The 20819-nt window shown below is 40.1% G+C and overlaps 2 protein-coding genes across 4 annotated transcripts in view; one reads left to right on the forward strand and one right to left on the reverse strand.

Annotated features, from left to right (window-relative positions):
- The window catches only part of RB195_002488 (uncharacterized protein), a gene marked incomplete at both ends in the record, with an annotated part of 29476 nt that extends 11897 nt beyond the window's left edge, over positions 1 to 17579 (forward strand). Inside the window, 12 exons of one of the 2 annotated variants that reach the window (XM_064199773.1) lie at positions 641 to 757; positions 838 to 940; positions 1062 to 1200; positions 2626 to 2732; positions 2807 to 2941; positions 3005 to 3088; positions 3154 to 3390; positions 11383 to 11550; positions 16895 to 17072; positions 17133 to 17305; positions 17439 to 17508; positions 17554 to 17579. In XM_064199773.1, the coding sequence (XP_064055654.1) occupies positions 641 to 757; positions 838 to 940; positions 1062 to 1200; positions 2626 to 2732; positions 2807 to 2941; positions 3005 to 3088; positions 3154 to 3390; positions 11383 to 11550; positions 16895 to 17072; positions 17133 to 17305; positions 17439 to 17508; positions 17554 to 17579 (1537 nt within the window). Of the gene's footprint in view, positions 1 to 640; positions 758 to 837; positions 941 to 1061; positions 1201 to 2625; positions 2733 to 2806; positions 2942 to 3004; positions 3089 to 3153; positions 3391 to 11382; positions 11551 to 16894; positions 17073 to 17132; positions 17306 to 17438 lie in introns of both variants that reach the window. The other variant, XM_064199772.1, reaches the window with a different exon arrangement.
- Positions 17580 to 18314: 735 nt separating this feature from the next.
- The window catches only part of RB195_002489 (uncharacterized protein), a gene marked incomplete at both ends in the record, with an annotated part of 11156 nt that continues 8651 nt past the window's right edge, over positions 18315 to 20819 (reverse strand). For both annotated transcript variants that reach the window (XM_064199774.1, XM_064199775.1), the window contains 3 exons: positions 18315 to 18508; positions 19445 to 19552; positions 19605 to 19737. In XM_064199774.1, coding sequence (XP_064055655.1) covers positions 18315 to 18508; positions 19445 to 19552; positions 19605 to 19737 — 435 coding nt within the window. The remainder of the gene's footprint in view (positions 18509 to 19444; positions 19553 to 19604; positions 19738 to 20819) is intronic.

The raw sequence follows: 20819 nt of genomic DNA on the forward strand, positions 1-20819 counted from the left end.
ATCGTTGTTTTGGGGTGTTCTTTTTTACAATGTTACCCATTTTTTTCTTCGCCTTTCTAACCTTACAAGCATCACCCTACGGATCTGACGTGGTATGGATTTCCGATGGACAAACTCTATACGTGATCGTAGATTGCGGGACTAGGGGTGCTTCCGTTTATCTCTTTCTAATCATGGTAAAAACGGCGTGAAAGACTCCGTTTTTCACGACGATTTCTGTTGCAACGTTCCACACTTTTACACGCGCCGCATCCAGCTGCGCAGCGGTAGAAAGCCAGTGAGTTCTCCTCGACTGCCTATTCAAGTGAAACCTATGAATAGGTTGCTGAGGGGACCAGAACGTAAACATGAAGGAGCGTTCTAACGTTACTCGTAGGAACTAAAGCGGTTCCCACTCCATTTTTCAGGACGATTATGGAGAGTTGAGCGGAACCACCCCTGATCCCGCCGATTTCTAGCTTTTGTCGTTGATTCCTTCACCTCGTCAGATTCGTGGTACACTGCCTTCAAACTTCCTTCTTGTGCGTTAGATTGGTTTCTTCTTGCGGAAACGTGTCATATATGGTTTGGGCGTTGATGCATGCCTTTTTGGGAGAACAGTGAAACATTTTCTTCTGTCGTCCAATTCTTACAGTTTCAGAAGCTTACTGTCGACGGGTTTGGCTGGCGGGTCTCTTATCGCTGAGGTCCTTCTGTTAAATGCTCGGGTGCTTGGTTTAGGAGCAGTGAGCGGCTCTAAGGAGTGCCATACACCTTTGTGAGCTCTAATGTCACTTTCTAAAAAAGGATATTTGAGCCTTACGTTTACAAGAATGGAAAATCAGATATTCGATTTAGGGATCAATATAAGGAGTTGAAAGTCATGAACAACTATTTTGGTATTGGTCTCGATGCAAAGATTGCTCTAGAGTTCCACAATAAACGTGAGGAATCTGATAAGGTGAGCTTTCCCTTGGGTGACTTCATGTTCTTATGGAATATCTCGTCTTACCGCTTGTTTGTTTTGCGTTTCGTTCTCTTTACGCTCTTAGCTGGTCTTCACTCATAAATTTTCTTCTAAGACACGAAGTCGCTCTCGTTTGTTCATGTGGTATGGTATGTTGGGTGGTAAGGAGCTGATGCATCGAACATATCGCAATTTGGACCAGCGCATTCGACTGGAATGCGATGGTGTTCCTATTGATCTTCCTTCTCTTCAAGGTTTGTTGTTCATTCCCCATTTATATAGCTTTTCATCTTACAATTTTTGCTCTTGTCTCTGACGATTGATGAAGATAGGGAGATCGTATGGAAAGGATAATGAACAGCTCAGAAGGAATGTCTTTTTGTACGACACATTTTTTAAGAAGCGAATTGCAAATTACATCACAATCTTCTGTAGTATGCTCCAGTTCGCCGATTTGCTCGAGCAGGCGTTCGTAACACTCTCGTTTGACCCGATCGCACGCAGGTGTAGTTCAGTGGCTTCTATTTTCGCGAGGGGCTCGAAGAGCATCATATTTTTTTTATTTGAAGGACGTTCTAAAGAATCATTCAAATCGGCAAATTCAATCGAGTCGGCAGTATTCCGTGGTGTCTAGTTGCTCTCATCTTTGGTCCACGATCGTTGTTGAACAACATGTCCCGCCCTTGTAATTTTACTTCTTTTGACATTTCGAATAAATAAATAAATATCCACCAGCCTCTCTGACCTTCGATCGTTGACATAAGGCTGAACTTCAAATCCCGCCAGCAATTTTCCATTTGTATCGCTCGCGTGCCAGAGTCAAGAGTCAACTCAGTGGTTCTTCCTTTCCTGGGATACGAAGAGCATCAAAAGTTTCGTGAAGAAGTCTGACCATAGGGTCAGCAGTTTTCCTGTAGTGCGCTTAGTACCGCAAGGAATCCAGTCGCTCACGGCTCTGGTCCGATGGTTGTCGTTAAAGCGCATCACGTGTCCGGCCCACCTTATTTTACTTTCGTCTCCAATCTTCGATCGCTGACTTAAGAGTGAACTTCGAATCTGCCTCTCAATTGTGTGAAGCGGCATTCTCCTAGCGTCACTTTTCGATTGAGCTCTCTGCGACGCTGATCGCTTTTTCCTCCTGTTTGCGAAACGCCCAGGTTTCCGAAACGTAGGCCAAAGCAGAAAGAACAGCACTGTTGATTAGGATTGAACACGGAGACTGATGTTCTTGGCCTTCTGCGCTGCGTCCTTGAAGCGCCTTTGCCGCTTGCTTCCTTCTACCCAGCTCGAAGGACAGGTGTTCGTCATTTTAATTTCTCAACCTAATTACGTATATGCTAGGTATTTCCCTTGTGCCTTGTATACTACAGGTAATACCACACACTTAAAAGCAAAAACGAAGTAGATTTATATTCATTCCTATGAGCCGCAAATGCATATATAAACATTGCGCAACAATAGTTTTCATTTACGAAAGACTTTCCAATTGTCGGGGAAATTTGGGCTTTCACGCACGAACATTTAGTGTTTTGATACTATTTCGATATCGTTCGCTCAATTCTAAATTTTTTCTGTTAGTTTTTGAAAACCGTGTTCTTCGTCAAGGTCATTGATAAAGTTTGCATTTGTAAGTACTGTCATAACCGACTTGTAAATGAAACTAAAGTAAATTTTTGTAGGAATTGTTATTCTGAACATTCCTTCATATTCTGGTGGAGCAAATTTTTGGGGTAGCTCCAAAGATGATACTTTCACAGCGCAAAGTTTCGATGATCGTTTGTTAGAGGTCTGTGTTTGATTCTCCAGAAGAACAAGGATTTTTCTTTTTTTTACCTTTTTGTTGAAAATGGTTTCTGTCAGGTTGTCGCGCTTTTTGGTGTCATTCACGTCGCTACAAGTCGTGTCCCTAATGTTGTTCGATTGCAAAATCATCGCATTGCTCAATGTCGCCATATACGAATTGTTATTATGGGTAACGACGCAATTCCTGTGCAGGTGAGAATTTTCTTCTGAGCATATTTACTAATTATTATCCTCTTCTTCTGATCTTCTTCTTAGGTTGACGGCGAACCATGGCTCCAACCACCTGGAATCATGCAAATTGTACACAAAAATCGTGCGCAGTTGCTTGTCAGGAACCCTGTAAAATCTTCACATATGTTGATATAGTTCGATTTGAATGTCGTTTATTTGGTTTCACATCCTAGGCATTCGATGCAACTTTGAAGAAATGGGAAGAGCAAAAAGAGCGCACGACCGCACCACCAACACCGACATCTGCTTCTGCAACTGCTACGACACCTGGCGAAGATGTGCCTTTCGTTCGTCGTGCGGCAGAGTTCGTTGAATTGGTGGAGAGTGAGATCGCGCAGCTCGGCGTGAGCAGCGGTTTCCTAGAGGCACTTGAAGCTGCGGCGACATCTGTACGAGCAGCGGAAGTCGAGGTGAGTCTAAATCGCGGTTCAGTTACTATAGCTCTATTTGTTGGAATGGACGTGTAATCTGCCCGCCTATTCCACAGTCTTACACTCGTACTCACCTACATTATGTGTTTCTCAAAGAAAGATTTGAAGTTGATTGAATTTCGGAATCTAAGGGTAGTTCAAAAGAACGAGTGACTGTTGAAATGCTTGCAAAGGAAGTTCTCCTCTTTCGAGCTTTCGTTTTCCATAAAGTTCTCGCGACTTTACCTAGAAATTATACATATTTACCTTTTTGAGATTTGAAAGAAAGTTTTTATGCGATTACCTAGAAATATTATTGTAGACATAGAATAAATTGCATAAATCCATACAGTTATAAGTATGCCGTGAGCAGTAAGCGAAGTTATCCAAGTGTCGATGAAATCCTGTAAACTCATGTAAAGTTTTTCGAATTTTTCCAAATGTCATTCGTTGGTTGACAAAAAGAAATAAACAAGAAAGTTTGGGTTGAAGCTGCGCTACGATTTGAATTTCAAGGTTCTGTTCATTAAAATGGCTTTGCAATTGCGTACCAATCATGAAATGCTACATGACGCAATGGAGCTAGCGGTTGTGGTAGAGATGTGACCCAATAACTACACGTCCTATACAACGAAATGCGGTTATTCAGCGACGCAGAATCTGTTGGGCGAGTGCGATGTGGTGATGTGGTGAAATGTCAGCTTTACGTCTTCGCGGTACTTCGACATCGCTCAGAATAAATCGCACCTTTTATCTTTCCGCATTATATAATTTGGTGAGAGGAGGATAGGATGTTCTGGGAGGAAAAGGACACCTACTTAATACCGCTCGTTGTTGTATAGGACGTGTTATAGGTTCCTAACCTCTACGTTTCGGAATTGAGCATTGTCATGACGTGAAAATGACTGTATTCAGAGCACTGAATCGAAAAAAATAATGGCAAGTATACGGAGCTTAGGCGGGTGTGGCGCACTCGCTAAGAGGTTCTGCTGTGAATCCACGATCGATCGTTGCTTCGAAATCGCAGCAGTACCAATCAAGCCTTTCACTCAAAGATAGATGATTTGGTACCAGACTTGTCTGTTGTTGTCAGAGGATAAAAACGCGGGCGCTTCGGGCGGTCCTTGCAAGTCGTTGCAAGGCTGCATGCGCGTTCACAAACCTCAAACGATCCTGAGTTGAAGCCGAACGCGTTGGCGCATCCCCATAGGGATATTGCAATATCGTGCACTCCGTACCTCATACGGAACCTTTTCAAGATTACAGTTGCATGCCACAATCAAGCTCTATTTCCGATGACGGGGTCTAGCAGTACATGGTCCTGTGCTAGGAGACTATCTTCTTTACCTTTACGAAGTGTTTTTTTTTTCAGAAGTCCCCTTCAATTCTGCTTTTGTTCGAAGTTGTTGTATCAATTTACACCTACTTTCGGCGAATACGGTCGTTTTTTAACACGAGCACAAATCTTTGCTGCAAATTTATCAGTAAGTAGACCGGCCTTTTGCGGCCTTTTGCTTGACGGGTGCGTCTCTAGGTATCGTTAGAAACGGTGAGCTTTAAAGGCTTCATGGGCCATGAAGCTCAATGGAGTGCAGCCGTTTTTGAAGGTGATTCATCGTTGCCATTTAGATTGAACGGCAGTGATTTATATACAGTAGTTCTCTGTTGTTTGCTGTGCTAAGTCACACTAACCATAAGATGCATAAGGATCTTGCTTATACAAGGTTCCTCTTTCTGTAAAGAGCTAATATGAATGATAAAAAAAAATGCTGAGAAATAGCACTTTTTCGGAGTGTCTAAGCTTTGAAGCAAAAAAGCAACGTTCGCAGATTGGCAAAAAAATGGGTAGTGCTACAAACTATTTATAGCAATACCTGCCCTCCTTTTTCGGAACAACGTTTTCTGCAGCTCGTTCATTCGGTTTGTGTTAGATTAGGAAATCATAGGAGCATGTGAATTACGTCTTGGTCTTTGCTCCTCGTTAAAGTTCTAAGTTTCCACTGCAACAAGAGAAGGGGGCCCTAAGTCTTTTGTGCGTCTCTTCGTCGTTGAAACCTGCTAGAGTGTAAATGCGGCAATGTTCACTGCTATTACTATTAGTATTTCTTGTCCACGGTCCACTATTGTTGTTTCTTCCTACGTTCTCTACTCTAGCGTTTATTTTTCACTTGTTTTCTCCAGAACTAGAACGTATTGGAGGTCCTTATTTGATTCTTTTCTCCACCACCTACTTATTGTTGGTGGTTTGGAGGATGTAGTGAAAAATTGACGAATTATTTTTGCACTTATATTGTTGATGAGCACTCATGCAACTAAAATTTCTCGGTTATTTTTGAAGGGCTACTCTGTTAAACCACAAAGATAGCTTACATTGACGTATATTAAATTGACGTATTCAATGTCCTTTTCGCGTTATTGTGCTCCCTTCTTGGTTACCGCTGATGCAGCACTGGGCAGTATATTAGTTTTCGCGATGACTAATGCTAAAGGCCTTAAGTGGATTTCAAGTGTTGTGAGAGCTCGTTTTCCCATCGTTTTCGCAAGGCTAGTTATAGTATAATATTGTGGATGAGGTGAATAAAATATGAATCAGAAGTCAGTTTATAAGCTTTGCTAGTGGACTGATGAGATTCGTGAGGATAGCGTTCTCTTCAGTTCTTATATAGACAAGAGTAGTTGTAAGATGTGCGTGGGGAGAAGAACGGCTGAGATTGTGCGAGATGTAAACACGAATTAATATCTCTATGGTGGTCAGAGAACAAGATTTTCTGCAACTTTGAGTTAGAATCAATTTAGAGAGGGAGCATCCTGAAAGGAATTTACTTAAAACAGATTTTTTCAGCAGAGCGGAGAGCAAGCCATTCGGATTTCTAAGGTTGTTAGATATAAGATACATCTGTTGAGTGATGATCTCACTGCTACTCTAGTTGTGTATGGGCGTTCCCTGCTGTTGCAACTCTTGGCGCTTCATATAACGTTTGCTTCGCTGGTAGCGTGTGTTCATTTTCCTGCTTGCAACAAATCTGCTGCTGAGCCGCCTCTAATCATTGGAATAATTCGGGCTAAGATCCCGAGGTTCTCAGCTCAACACATAGAAGGGGATATAAATTCCAACCTATTTATAAAGGATAAAGCATTGAACGTTGATATTTCTGGGTAAGTAACAACGTCTGAGCTGTTAAGAATTGGCTGGCTGGGGGCGGTGTCACCGACATAGTGGTGAACATTCGCCGTGGTAGTGCGCCGCATACCCAACCACCCAATGAATGTTATAAAAGAAAAAGTCCTATTTCGGAACTTTTACCCATTGAAGTTGCCATTTAAAGAACAGAACGGCAAAGCAGATCAAGAACAATGTGTGAGTGGTACAGTCCCGTTCATTTAATCAGGGAAGCAAAAAGGTTAAATAATAAAGTGTGGGGCGTTGATCAGTCCGCTTGGGATGCTCTATCACATTCACTTCAGTTCAAAATCGTCTGAGCTTGGACTCGAACCTCCGTTCGGCCAAGCGGACACAGCGGAACCTTTTACCTGCTGTGCTACGCCCGCTTTTAACTAAGGACATATACTTCGCAATTATGTAATTTTGTTATAGTGCATACTTCTCTCTGCTAAAAAAAGCGTTGAAAATTCAGTGATTGTTGACGATGAGCTGTAGCTGTTTTTGTTCTCTTTATTTAGTTAGAAAAGTCGATAAAATACTAACTTAGGGGTATTTTTTTTTTGATATCCTATTTCTTATAGTTCTTAAATTTTTCGTTTCTTGCACATTTACTAGCAAAAAAGTACCAATGTGGTGTTGCTTTAGTTGTTTAAAATGGCAGAATTCAGTGTAGTTTGTGTCAATTTCTTAATGAAACGAGTAAATCTGAACATCTCTCAACATTACTTACCTCAGCTATCAAGAAAGTGAATATCAACAGTACGGGGACCAGCACAATCTCTTGGAATATCTTCCAAATAACGAATACAGCAATAGCTGAAGCACTCGCAAATGACCGCTTGCTTGATAGGAGACTTGCGGCGGCGATGCAGTTCAAACTTGCGATTATGCAAAGTAGCAGCGAGACGTACTGGCCGTGTCGAATTGCGTATAAGAGCACCATATTAAAGCTAAGCGAAATTGCGAACTCAGCAACGAGCAGATACCGAGCGATCGTCAATGAGTTCGAAGAGCTGAAATCACTGCTTCAAATTGAATTCCGTGTGGAATGAACAAGTAGCAGTAGTAGGAGCTCACTGGATTTCTCACCTGCACGTTTGATTCCTGTTTTCTTCGGTGGGAAGAAATGTGAATCGTTGTGGAAAGTCGGGGTGAGCATCGAGAATATCCATAGACAGTGTACTGGAATATGCCTCTGTTTCTTAATTGAGAAATTTACACTTGTAAGACCAAATCCTTGACAAGTTTTTTCAATGACGCCGAGTCAACAAAGTACGACCATGGAGCAATAAATTACTCCTCCATACAAAAGAGCTATTATTCTATTGACTGGCCACTGACCTAGCAAAAATTCACAAAAGAGTGTGAAATGAAGTTTCGAAGACATCAACTGAATGCAGTGAACTTCCCAAAGTGTGATGAACTGATGTTATTCGCAGTGTTTCTTTGCTGTTCACCCATAAACACTCAATAAAATTGTTTACTAGCAAATATCATTACGGCCAGGAAACAGCTTCGTTTTTGTCTCTGATGAAGAAATGCGAAAGAAGAATGAAAAAAAATGAAATGAACCAATGAAGAAATGTACTTGAATTCGTATTGCTCTTTGCAATCGCACATGAACATTTGAATTGGCTGTAAAGAGATGTTCAAGTATGGGAAATTCAGAAGAACTTTACATTCGATGTATTTTGATGAAAGACATTCACAACTGCAAATTTTTCGCTAAGCCGTTCTTCGAAGGCGATTCGTATGCAAAACGAGGGATTGTTGTCGAGAATTATAGCAGTCAATAAGAAAATGAGTTTTTTTTTTCTCTCATTTATTGTGTGTTTTGTGAACGATAGATGGAACTAGGACTAAAGTAAATAGCAACCATAGAAGTTGGAGAATTGACAGCAGAAGGGTCCCGTACGAGAGCCAGAACTTTTCGCTAGATCTGAGAATTTCGTTTTTATGAATGGAAGCTGCATGGCATTCCTATGAATTGCAGATGTTGTTGGGCGTGGACGTCAAGGCAGCTAAAATTTTTGCGATTCCCGCATCTGAGAATCTTTGTTTTGAACAGATCGGCTCTGTCGTACCTAAGTAATAATTTATTAAAGATTAGGAAAAGTTGGAATGGATTCATGAGAGAGGATATTTTTACGCACTCAAAAACGAGTTTCTGTAAGAAAACAAAGAACATGTCGAACAGTAAGAACTAGAATAATAGTGTGTGAATAGAGAAATATGCAGGAAAAAAGCGGTCACTGATCGTTGTATTATCGAAAAGTGGACCAATTATTATGTCTTTTCAAGGGACATTTGGCAGAATTGGTATGTCGTCTCAGCTGAGACGCATGCAAACCACTGGAAGTTCTGTGCCAGTTCAGTTCTTCGGGAATGCAAAATGTCGCCTGCTTCCGTAGCCCCGTCATTGGCCGTCATTGCCTTTAGAAGACAAATGTTCCGGCGAATGATTTGTTCCGCCTGGCGTATAGCAGCGGAAGGACATTCTTAGTAAGGAATCGTGAGATTTGGTTAAATTTTTCTGTCATATTTGTTAATAATTGCTAAGACAATCATTAACGAAGAGGAGCTGAGAAGACTGCCGAGATTTCCTCCTATCAAGATGTGGAGTGAATCAAATGAAACCGATTGCACGGGTTTCTGCAATTAGCTGCGGTGAGCACCGTTGGTGTTTAGCCTATGCTGCGGCACTGAATACGTTAATGAGGCTAAAGGCATCCAAGCGTTGAGAAAAAGCGGCAGAAGGATGACGCTTCTTCTCTTTGATAGGAAGTTCAAAATGCAAATATGTTGTTTGCACTGCTTCGGCGTAAAGACTTGGTAATAGGAATGTCGGATAAACAACGCAAACAATATAGTAAAAATGAACAACACAAACATCCAATTTCCAATTTGTTGGCAGCGTTCAGTTGCCCATCTGGCTGACGGCGGCTAAACGAAGTCATACTACTTCTGTCGCAGCAAATTACGGAGAAATAGCGCATACGCGTAGCATATCCTCTGTTTTTAAGGTCGTCGCTGATGAATTTTTACTATGCAAAATACGAGACTTGCATTGATGACTACCTACTTTTGCTTCTTTCAATCTTCAGTCTGCTATAACAACTTTAACAGAACAATAAAAATTTCACAGTCATGTATATATCGAATTATTGAGAAGAAAGGGTTAAATTGGTGCTTTGTTCGAGATACAAAAATTGGGAATACAAAAAAAGTGCTAAGAAAAAAAAAACCTTTGCATCACATTTCCGAGGCGCAATGTTTGTAACACTATTTATGTTCCGATCGGGAGAGTGATTGCCTCAGATCTTTGGTTACACTCGTTTGGCGAAGCGGAAATATTATTTGAGATGTAACTAAAGTTTGTCACCATTTTTATCACTATTTGTCGGAAATTTCCAAAGAACATACATTTATTTATTTTGATACAGGTATTCAATCCTATTGAAATACTCTATTTGAGGTTATGTTAATTAGGAACTGTTATGTTAGAAACTCAATACCGTAATCAAATGTGTCGCGATTTCTACAATTCTTTTTTTTCTTCGCAAACAAGACGCTGTAAAAGAGTTCGCAATAATTGAATTTCTGCTTTCCCTATCACTATAATTTCCTTTTTGCAATCCATTACACAGATTGACGGTTTTCATTTTCGTGAATCTTTAGCAAAAATTAAACTAACTTTGTTAACAGTGATGTTAAATTCCATTTCTTCATTACTTGCTAAATAGAATATGAAAATACAGGGAAAACCAGGTAAAGAAAGGAGAGATTTTTTACGGATAAGAAATGAAGGAAGGCATGCCTTCAAAGGACAAGTAAATTAATCGACTTTTTAAGCGCTCAAAAATAACCTGTCCTGAACATGGGAGTAATTTATTTAACGTGAGGCTAGATCGATTACGTCAGTACTTGGTTATCCATCTTTTGCTATTTTTTTTTTGTTTTTTGAGGTACATAATGGCACAAACGAAGAAGAAAACTAATATTGTTGTTGACCTCATTATAACGTTTTCTTCAAGATTTTTTTTCCTAAGAAGAATCGTAAGTCCATCCCTAGTCTCGCTTTAATGACTGTAAGCTAATTTTTGGTCTCTTATTCTCCTAAAAAATGCTTTACGGCAAGATATGAAGGTACCGCTAAAAAAGTCGAAGGGGACCTTGTTCATTCTGAAACATGAATTCGGAATTTTATAAATGTCAAAGAGATTCAGAGCTATAAAACTATTTCACGTCACGTAAGAGGGGAGCTGTTCCATCTATTTTTTCCCCGGGAGAAATCCCTCTGGGGATTCTCATGGAGTACTTTCAACAGCGTCGATAAATGTCATGTTCGCAGATCGAAACAACATGTCTTCATACATGGGGAGATTTTCAATCCCTTGTCATGTGGTCCCGTGTGGCGTAGGATAAGAATTGGAGATGAACAATGTTCAGTTAGTACTAAACATGAGGAACAAATAAATAGTATAATAATAGCTTTTGGCTGGGTTGTTATTAGCCATGGTTGTGATTTATGCTAATTCTGCATGCATCGGTGAATTTGGTGACGTTCGAACAGGGGAACGAGAGGCAACAAAGTTGAATAAGTCAAGCCTAGCGGATTTATACATGACATCAGCGGCGCTGTGTTTTGTGCTACACTTCGGAAGACATTCGCGAAGTTTCTTTGACTTGTCTCTTCAAAAGTTTTACTCTCCTTCTTTCTTCCTTTCTCTCTCTCCCTTTCTACCCTTCCTAACCTTATCATTTGTAATTTCGTTACATATTAGATTAGAAGAGTCGATGTTGAGAGTTACTGCAAACTTGCTGTTTAGCCGGAATACAATGGAGTGGAAGGTCAAGCGCTCCGCGAGGAAGCGTTAGCTGCTATAGAATTGGTTGCGGATCGACTAGAAGATCACTTTGGCTGGACGGAATGTACGAGAGTGCCTGCGGGGCAGCCTCGACTCGGTCCCGCCCCGCTGTTTACCTTCGAAGTACATGTGAGTTCTCTCTTGTCCATATGTTTGTTGCTGACAATTGCCTTCATTACAGTTCCAAAAATTTTAGCTAAAAAATTAGACATTGAAGTAAAAGTTCCTGCAAAACATATTCACGAAGTTCTTTTCACTCACGAAGTGTTGCAACATTTGCGTGTTTGAGAACCAGACTACCCTTTTTATTTCAATACACAAAGGAACTGCGATGTTATTATTCTAAGTGCAGTTCCAGCTTTCGATTGGAACTAACAATCTCCTGGCAACGCTGTTTTTGTTTGTGATGAGGATGTTCTTGAAAATGTAGGGTTACGTGCTTTCGAATACTTTTGTGCTGTGTAACAAACATAATTGCTCTAACAGGCTTCATTCAAGTGGGTAAGTTGAAACCATTGTAATTCCCAGAATTACTTTCACCAATTAACTTTAGTGAGATTTGTTCTCAGAATTCCTATGTATGACAAGAGTGCTTTGAAAGATTTAAGCCTTGAAAGATTTAATTCTAGATGCTATTTGATTGTAGATGTTATTTCCAAGAGAATTTTTTTTTAAATTAAAACGCTGCTCATTGGAGTTCAGGAGCTGACATCATAATCAGATTACGGTGTCATACAAAACCACCTTAAATTTTGTCTCTCGATTTCATTTGTTTGCTGAACATCAACATAAACCATGTTTTACATCATAACTACATTTTTTAGAGTACAAGTATATGTTTTGCTTCTTCTCGAATTTCTTTTTTCGCATTTTTTTTTCAGCACACTGAAGGAAAGATTATTCTTCTGTGAGTATATAGTAGAACCGTTGTATGCCTCTTCCTGAATTGTGACCTTATTGAACCATGCATACGTATGCGCCCAAAATCGGTGACATTGCGCTGGTAATACGTACGTTATGTTCGACATGTTCTTTTCAAATGACCAAAATGAGAATGTTTGATGAAGTCCTGAAGGATACAGTGTCAGCTCTAGGATAATGCAGAACCGTTGAGGTGATTTTGAGGGAAATTGGCACTGAACCATTGCTTGAGCGGGAAAAGTTATCTCGCCACACCCTCAACAAAAAATATACGAAGTTCTTAGAAATATTTGAAATAAATAGTCCAACGGAACTGTTTTTAGCATGATGAATCTGTTGTTTGTCCACAACCGCTTTTTGGTTTGGATCATCGTCGATAAATTATGGTAATATGTGAACATTTAAATGTTGGATTTAAATGTTGAGGTGATTTAATTCAACTACGCTTCGGTTGCATTTTATCCAATGCTTTTATTGGAGAAACCAACTTGGCCAAAGATAATCTACTAACATTTCCGAATCGATGAAGAGAAAGACGTTGGGATCTAAAATTTCTTCTTAAGTGGTGATGGATGAGATGTAAAATGAAACTTTGGGAAATCAGAACACAAAAGGTGCTTGTTTTTCCTAAGTTTATGTAAATAGAAACGCCATATGTAGCAAGATAGCATGGTTTGGTTGGTTTCTCGGACTGATTTGGCTTCGTACACTTCTTCCATAGGTGTTTTCCTACTAAGACGAAATTGTGTTGTTGGGCTGTTTTTTTTCGTTTCGGAGTAAGAAAGAATTGCTATTCGTTACTGCTTATGAGTCGTTACGCTAGAGTGATGGGTAATGGCATTTGGCGCACGTAACACAACAATCGTCGTGAAAATCTGGAAGAGACGTTGGAATAGAGGAAGTAAAATAATTTTCAACTTGCAAATTTTTAAGTATGAAATTGACATCCTGAATTCATATGATATTTCTATCCTTGACGTAACAACATAGTTCGTAATTAAAGACAAAATGCATTTTGAGGGAAATTTAGATGTTGAGTTCTCCTCACTAGTAGGCAGCGTTCGCAATGAAAACAAAAAAAAAAAGCTGCAGAAATAATTTCAGAGAAAAGTAACATAAAGTTTTCTGAGCTCTTTGTTCACCCCAGGAACCAACTCCTTACATCACTGGGGTACTTGTAAGAACTAAAGAAAAAACAAAATCAATAGCAATAATCTTTAAAGGCGACAGTTCACTATGAATTGAAACGCGAGTTCCATAGTAAACGGCAGTTTAAAAACGAACCACTTTATGACGCCTTCATCGTACTCAAAACCAAAATGTTTACGTTGGTTTCTTCGATAGGACCGTTTCAAATATTGCTATCACTGTTTTTATTCGCATGCTTTTCTGTGGATCGTCCAATTTTCTTATCATCTAAATAAAGTTAGCGCCCGAACCCCGACTTTCTACTACAAATATGAAGTTTGCTTTTTTCTCGAGTGTGCGCGATGCTTGAACAACACAGATATGAAGAACTTTTTAGAACTTCAGCTGATTGTTTGCTTTCTAAGGCCGGAGGGTCTCCAGAAGGTGAATTTTTATAAAATGATTCGTTATTAGAGCGTGCTTAGTTCGTTTGTCGCTATTTTTTGCACTTTCGAAAACGCTCCAAGAAAAAAGAACAAAGTTTTGGGCTAGGTTCAGTAGGGCTTTTTACGTTGTATACGGAACATTTATGCATATCATGAATCCTTTCATTAGATTTGATCTGATTATGGCTTATACTATCCTATTACAGCAATGCCTTGTACTTGTTCGGTTATTCAAGGAAGGATGGATAGTATAGCATAGATTCTGAGGCAGAAACTATAGTGGAGGTGGTTTTTGGTTGATTTTCTTGAGTTGTAGCCAAGATTGGTATTGATCAAGAAAACCAATTAAAAACTACGTTTCAACATGCCAAGATTCAAAGACAGTCGAACATGGGCAACACAATTAAGGTGGTTTTGATGTGTTCAGCGTTCGGCAGCAGTTGAGCGGAATCTGTTAGTCTTCATAAACTTGGTGCTTACTTGCGACACTGCCCTAATAAGCTTTTTTTGAGAGCGATTACAGAATCCCAGACATGGGAAGTCTTATCTCCATTTAAAAAAAAAACCTTACTGCACTATAGGAGAGATAGGGTGCTTGGCATTGCTTCAACTCTGAGATGCGCCAGTGCGCTCCTTTTCAATCCAGCCGTGTACCAGCTTGGTGTTTTTGTCCTTTTAGAAAGGTCTGGTACTAAATTATCAACCTAAAAGAATGAAAAGCTTGGTTGATCTACTGCAGTTTCGGACTGTGGACCTTTCGGGTGGGGGTGGACACTTTATTCTTACTTTATGAAAACTATTAAACTACGTAAGTAAATAAATATATTCATCTGCAGCGCAGTGTAGCGCAATTGGTAAGAGTTCCGCTCTGGCCGCACCGTCGATGGTTCGAAACCGCCCTGGTGCCAATCAAGCTCTTCATCCCTCCGGGGTCGATAAATTGGTACCAGACTTCTCTGGGAGTATAAAAACACTGACTTGATCGTCAGCGGGCCCTTGCAAGTCATTGTATAGGCGAATACGCGTTCCGAACAAAAGAAAAAAGACAAAACTAACTCGTCAGGAGCTTTATCAGGGGGATTGATGCTCCAAAAACTTCGTCCTTTTTATATATAAATATATGAATGTGACATTATGATATGTTTTGCCTTGTAACATGAGACTACATAGTACGTAGTACGACTACGTAGTATAGAGTGTAGAGTATATAGTATAGTATAGAACGTATGTTGTCATCACAATCAGCTCACTCCGATAGTCAGATTTATAAAAAAAGCCACGTAAAAAGTGAAACCGTTGTTGTTGCTAAGAGTATGGAAGTGAACAAATAGAAAATTAGTTTAAACTTGGAGAAATGATAGAAAATTTGTTTAAAGTGTTTCCTATGGCTGCGGCGAAGCTGAAAGGAAAGAGTAAAAATGGGCGGCACCCAGTAGTTCAGCGAAATTTGAGCGTTCTGTTTTTTTTCGCCATTAAAAAAGCTGCGCATTGATGCATTTGCGGACATTTCAAACTTGAATCCTGTACTTAGAGGATACGCTTAAGAAGACGAGAGGATTTTTTTGGCATAAAAAGTGCATCATATGAATTTGAATATTAGAAACGGTGGTTAGAAGCGCTTGGTATAAGAAATTTGCACCACGTTTCCTTATCTTGATAAAAAATCCTTAAATTCGTCAAGTGCTTTTATAAAAACATTGGTTGAGTACATTCAGTGACTAGATGGTTTAATAGTAAGTCAAGGACTGTGCAGTTACTTAGGATCTCATAAAGAAATCTTGGAAATGTTCCGAGACTTTTTTCAAGCGTACATAAGCTCCAAACGGGGTGGCGTAACGCAATTAGATGTTCCACTTTGGCTGCGATCGATCGAAGGTTCGAATCCGCCCTGATGCCAAACAAGCCCTTCATTAATCCGTCCTCTCAGGCCGCTGTACAGGCCAGTTACTCTTTCGTAAACTTCAAACGATTTCGAATCGAGGCGAACGCGGTGGAGCATCCCAAGAGGATCGACTAACACCAGACACTTTACCCTTGTTCTTTATGTAAGCTCCAAGGCTTCTTTTCAATCAGCCTTCAGATCTTCTGGATTTCCCTGGCTATTTTTAGCTGCCCTCTTTCCTCAAGCTGTAGGTTCCTGTGCATGAGTGCTATTGCAAGAAGAGTTGCTTCCATTTTCTTATTAATCCCAAAACTCTCGAAGGTCCAGGAAAAACATTTGGAAAGTAACCACATAAGTATGGTATTGTGTTTAAACGAAAGGATTAGTTGCAGTGCAGTTGATTTCTTTTTTTGCAGCGTCTTTTGATCTGTCTGGTTGTAACAATGTTTTGCTCTTTGATTTAGCCATCTGCGTTAGTGTTAAGTGCTTCTGTTCACACAGTTTGCTGTTCGTCTTTGTAGTTGTTCTTTGACGATCTCATTAAGTAAACAAATATGCAAACAAGTGATTCCACTTCGCAACATATCCTTATATGTCCTTTTAGAAACTTCTCTAAGTGATGTCAAATAGTTTTAGAGCTCATTCCTTGGATCCCATGGAAATAATCATTTTCTGCTTCAGTTTTTTCTTTCATTATCGAATCGATAAGAAATGGTATATGGAGTAGAGCCCAATTTATGTTTGCTGCAGCATTGACACAGTTCTTCAGTGAAAATCTTACCTATAAATCCCCTTTATGCTTTGCACCCTGATGAGTCATTGATGTACTAACTATACTACTTCTCTTTGTAGTAGCATACGAGTTTGGTCACATTTATTCAATCATTTATTTCGTTCAGTAATTTATCGTAATCTCTACATACATCAGTGTGATTCACCATATCAGGATTGTCTAGCAAATTCCAGAAAATTGTATTCTCAAACAATAAAAATCGTCAACATCGCCTAGGGTAAACATTGTCCACCACTTTTTAATTTTTCATTTTTAGAGCTGTATTCAAACAGGTATATAAATTGTTCCGTGTGTTATTTTCAGGGCGACGAACCTGAACATTGGCGATACGTGCTGTCCAGCATTCGCCAGGAGATCAGCCGTGAAGAAGCAGCGTTGAAAGAACTTCGAATCGTCGAAAGCGGACAACGAAAAAGAAGCCGTCTCACCGATTGGATTACGAAGAAATGGAAGCGTCGAACGGGAGCACCGTCCACACATGGCGAGATTTCCCCCTCTCTCTTATTTATTCCCTTTTTTCTATGAAAGGCTTTATTTTCAGTGACCACGTGGTCAGTGGAAGATGTTTCCCTTTGGTTGAATTCGTTGGGTTTATCACAGTACGCCAGCCAGTTCAAGGCGAACGACATTCGTGGACATGAACTAATTCACCTGGAACGGATGGATATGAAAGATCTTGGGGTCCACAAAATAGGACATGCCAAGCGATTGCAGGTGTATAACTAGATCTTTGAAGCTCGAGCAAGATCATTTAGCGAACGGAGGAAACAACCCCATATAAACAACTATTTCTTGCTATTTTATCTGTTATTAGCCATTAATTTCCGCGAAATAGTGTAGTTTACAGTCTGCGATTGCTGAGTTGCGCGAAAAGGATCTGGAACTACGACGAGAAAGCCGGCGAAGTGGTCGAAAAGGTACAAGTCTATCCGTAGAGCGAGCTCCAGTCGAACCTGCTCCAGAGCTTCCTAGCTTGAGCAGCATTTGATAGTCCCTCGAGACGATCGATGGAAGAGAGCACGAAACTGTGCATCATGGCCTCTTCATCATCGAAGAATCGGTTGTAAAGGCGCTTTTGTTGTTTCTCCCTGACGCTGGGTCGTCATTAACATAATGTAACTGATAATCAGTTAATAATTTATTTCAATGTATAATTTCGATTTATGAGCTTATTTCGATTATTTCATATGCTTGTGGTCCATCCACATTTTGAACTAATCTGGAATTTCATTCATTGCATTAGGTCAGATATTTCACATTCATACATCACTGACTTTTTCGGTACAAAACAAGTTCTGTTCCCCGATGTATTCCGATTTAGGTTCCGATTATTTTGCATGCGTGCGTATTTACGTAGGCGCTGATCGGCTGATTCTTTTTTCAAACCTTTTGTGATCTTCCGATGCTCCACATATAAATATTTCTTGGTTTACTTATCGTCTAGTCGTTTATTCTCCTATTAACGCGCTTCTGAAGTGCCGTCTGCCTTATCGGCCTCTTACGGAGCTCACTATTTAATTTATACTTTCGTTTTCGGAAGCCTAATCTTTCGCATTGATAAGTACATGTGATGTTGTTTGTCTATCATTTTTCATCGAGCTAAATTTCTCTTCTTCTCTTCCCCACACACTCACATTCTCAGAATCTCCCTGATTCACTTTACTGCTCGTTTTCCGTTGTATTCTCTTCAGTACTCAGTTTTATTCATAAATTATTTATTTTTCTATTTACAACCGAATCGAAATGAATATCGCTGTAGACGAATAGCACCTTTGAGGGGTATTGCTAGTAGGCCCCATGAGGCTGAAAAATGTGGTACCAATGAGTCTGCTAATGCGACATTACGAGCAGAAGTCCATCGAACTGTGTCGACAAGTTGGATGCTAGCTGATGAGCGATTTGCTACGAAGAGACGTCCTGAAACGGGCATTATAGACAGGATACTGCTGGACTAATGCGATTATTATGCCTTTGAACCATAATAGAGGCAGTCGGAAGACTTTTCGAATAAGAAAGTGAATTCCATTTGTTTTTATAGAGTTTTATTGCTCATTCGGTTGATTTTTGTTTTCGTCAATCCAGAATTTGGCCTTGATAATGAGATAAGTGGTTCTAACTGTCAGAAGTTGGATGTCTAACTCTTAGCTGAACTTGTATGATCAAGGATAATGTTGTCAACGTTTACCAATCCCGATTTTAATTCAGAATCGAGGATATTCATGAGCGTAAGGTCATATGTCCAGGAATATCATTGCGCAATACCAAGTTAGAGTTCTCGTCCCCTACACAAACCTGGCTGCAGTTTATTGATCGGAAGTGTGTGAAACGGTTGGTTGACTTGGAGTGGTTTCGAACCATCGACCGTATTGGCGTATTTAGTGGTGACATCTTAACGTTGCGCTTTATCCACATAACTTGTGGGATAACGCTAGTTTTTGCGCGTACATTCAGCGGTGATGGTGGAACGACGCTATAATTTGGGTTTTGAATACTTGCTGAACGGATTTGCTTGGCTTTTTTATGGTTTCATTTTGCGAAATTTGGGGCCAAAATCTAATTAAAGGTTAACAGATCCAGAAATAGGAACAGATTAAACAGAAACAGAACACATAAAAAGGAGAAAAATCTAAAAGTTACGATATGATTAGAATTTTGACGGTTAGAATGATTTTTGGAAAATTCAAATATTGAAGTAAGAAGTTTAATTAATTAATTTGATTTTCGCACACTTAAGAACGAGTTCTTTAAATGCTTCTCAAACATCATATGTGGTCATACAGAAATTTGGGTACTGCTATTCTGGCTGTGTTTGTGTTCAGGAGTACCTGGAATATCTGCTAAACCATCACCTACCTGCCTCATCCCTCGCCATAGCTCCAGGTCGTTCACAGACAGCTAAACGACGGCGATCTACTACTTCAGACTCGCGTACCGAAAATTGCAGCACATAGTTTTTACGTCCTAAAACATGTTAAAGTAGCTGCCAGGATCAATTAAGCAAGATCTCTCGTACCTTCCACAACAAGGATCTGTGTGATTGGTCCAACTACTGCGAATGCTAGCATGTCTACGTAACTTTCAGAGAGGCGGTATTGTAGTTCTGTCCATTGGCCAACAGGAGTCAATTCATAGAGGGAGGAGAAGATCTGAACAAGAGACGATGATGTTTTACTTCAAGGATCAGAATAGCAACGTGAGTCCGACTTAATTCCAAAAACAGGAGTTAGAAACGCACTGTTATTTGACGACTGTGAATTCTTTGGGTATACAAAGGATTAGGATATAGTAAAGTAAAAAAAAAAGGATAAAGTATTTGGCGTTAATCAATCCGCTTGGGATGCGCCCCCACGTTCACTTCAATTCAGAATCGTTTGAAGTTTACGAACGTCTAACTGGCCTAAACAATGACCCGCGGTGGCTAGCCGATGTGTCAAGTCAGTGTTTTTATCCTTCCAGACAAGTCTGGTACCAATTTATCGACCCCGGAGGGATGAAAGGCTTGGTGAGCACTAGGGCGGATTCGAACCTCCGATCGATCGTGCAGGAAGCGGAACCTCTAACCGCTACATCACACCCGCCCCGCATAGTGTATAAGTCAAGTATAATCGGGATCGCGCTCGATTCCTATCGATAATTGGGGGAAAAACCCTTGCTTGATCCTAAACCTTTCAGTAGATGTCCGCAGTAGAAAGCGGATAACTTCCACTAGGAATCGAGCTAATATGAGTTGAATTAGCAGCAGAAGCTGCCAAATTGCATGATATGACGCAGACGCTTTGCATATTGCCATCGCTCTACCATAAGTCTGTAATAAGTCGCTTCGTTGGGGGGACTGGATAACACACCATTGCTTCAGGCAATGTTCTTCCACAAGGGGGAATTGAGCGTGATCACGCTCATGTTTTCACGTACACATCTGCCTCTATCTATTCGTTTTCTGAGCTCGATGGACCTATTGCAAGCTGTCAAAACTTTGCATTTGTTGATTTGCCAACAACGTTGCTTTTTTTCGGGTTTACAAGGACTACAAAATGTTGCTAATAGAATTGTGCTTCCACATTGTATCCTTTCACTCTCAAAATAACGAAGAAATGGGTTTTTGCAGTAAAACTGCATATAACTTTATGGGTTTGTTTTTGCAAGAATAACTAATGGACGGCTTGCTTAGACGCCGATTTCCAGAAACCAATGCGTATAACCTCACGGGAAACCGTATTTTTGTTTATTT

This window comes from Necator americanus, chromosome IV, assembly GCF_031761385.1.
Source record: "Necator americanus strain Aroian chromosome IV, whole genome shotgun sequence".
Lineage (NCBI taxonomy): Eukaryota > Metazoa > Nematoda > Chromadorea > Rhabditida > Ancylostomatidae > Necator > Necator americanus.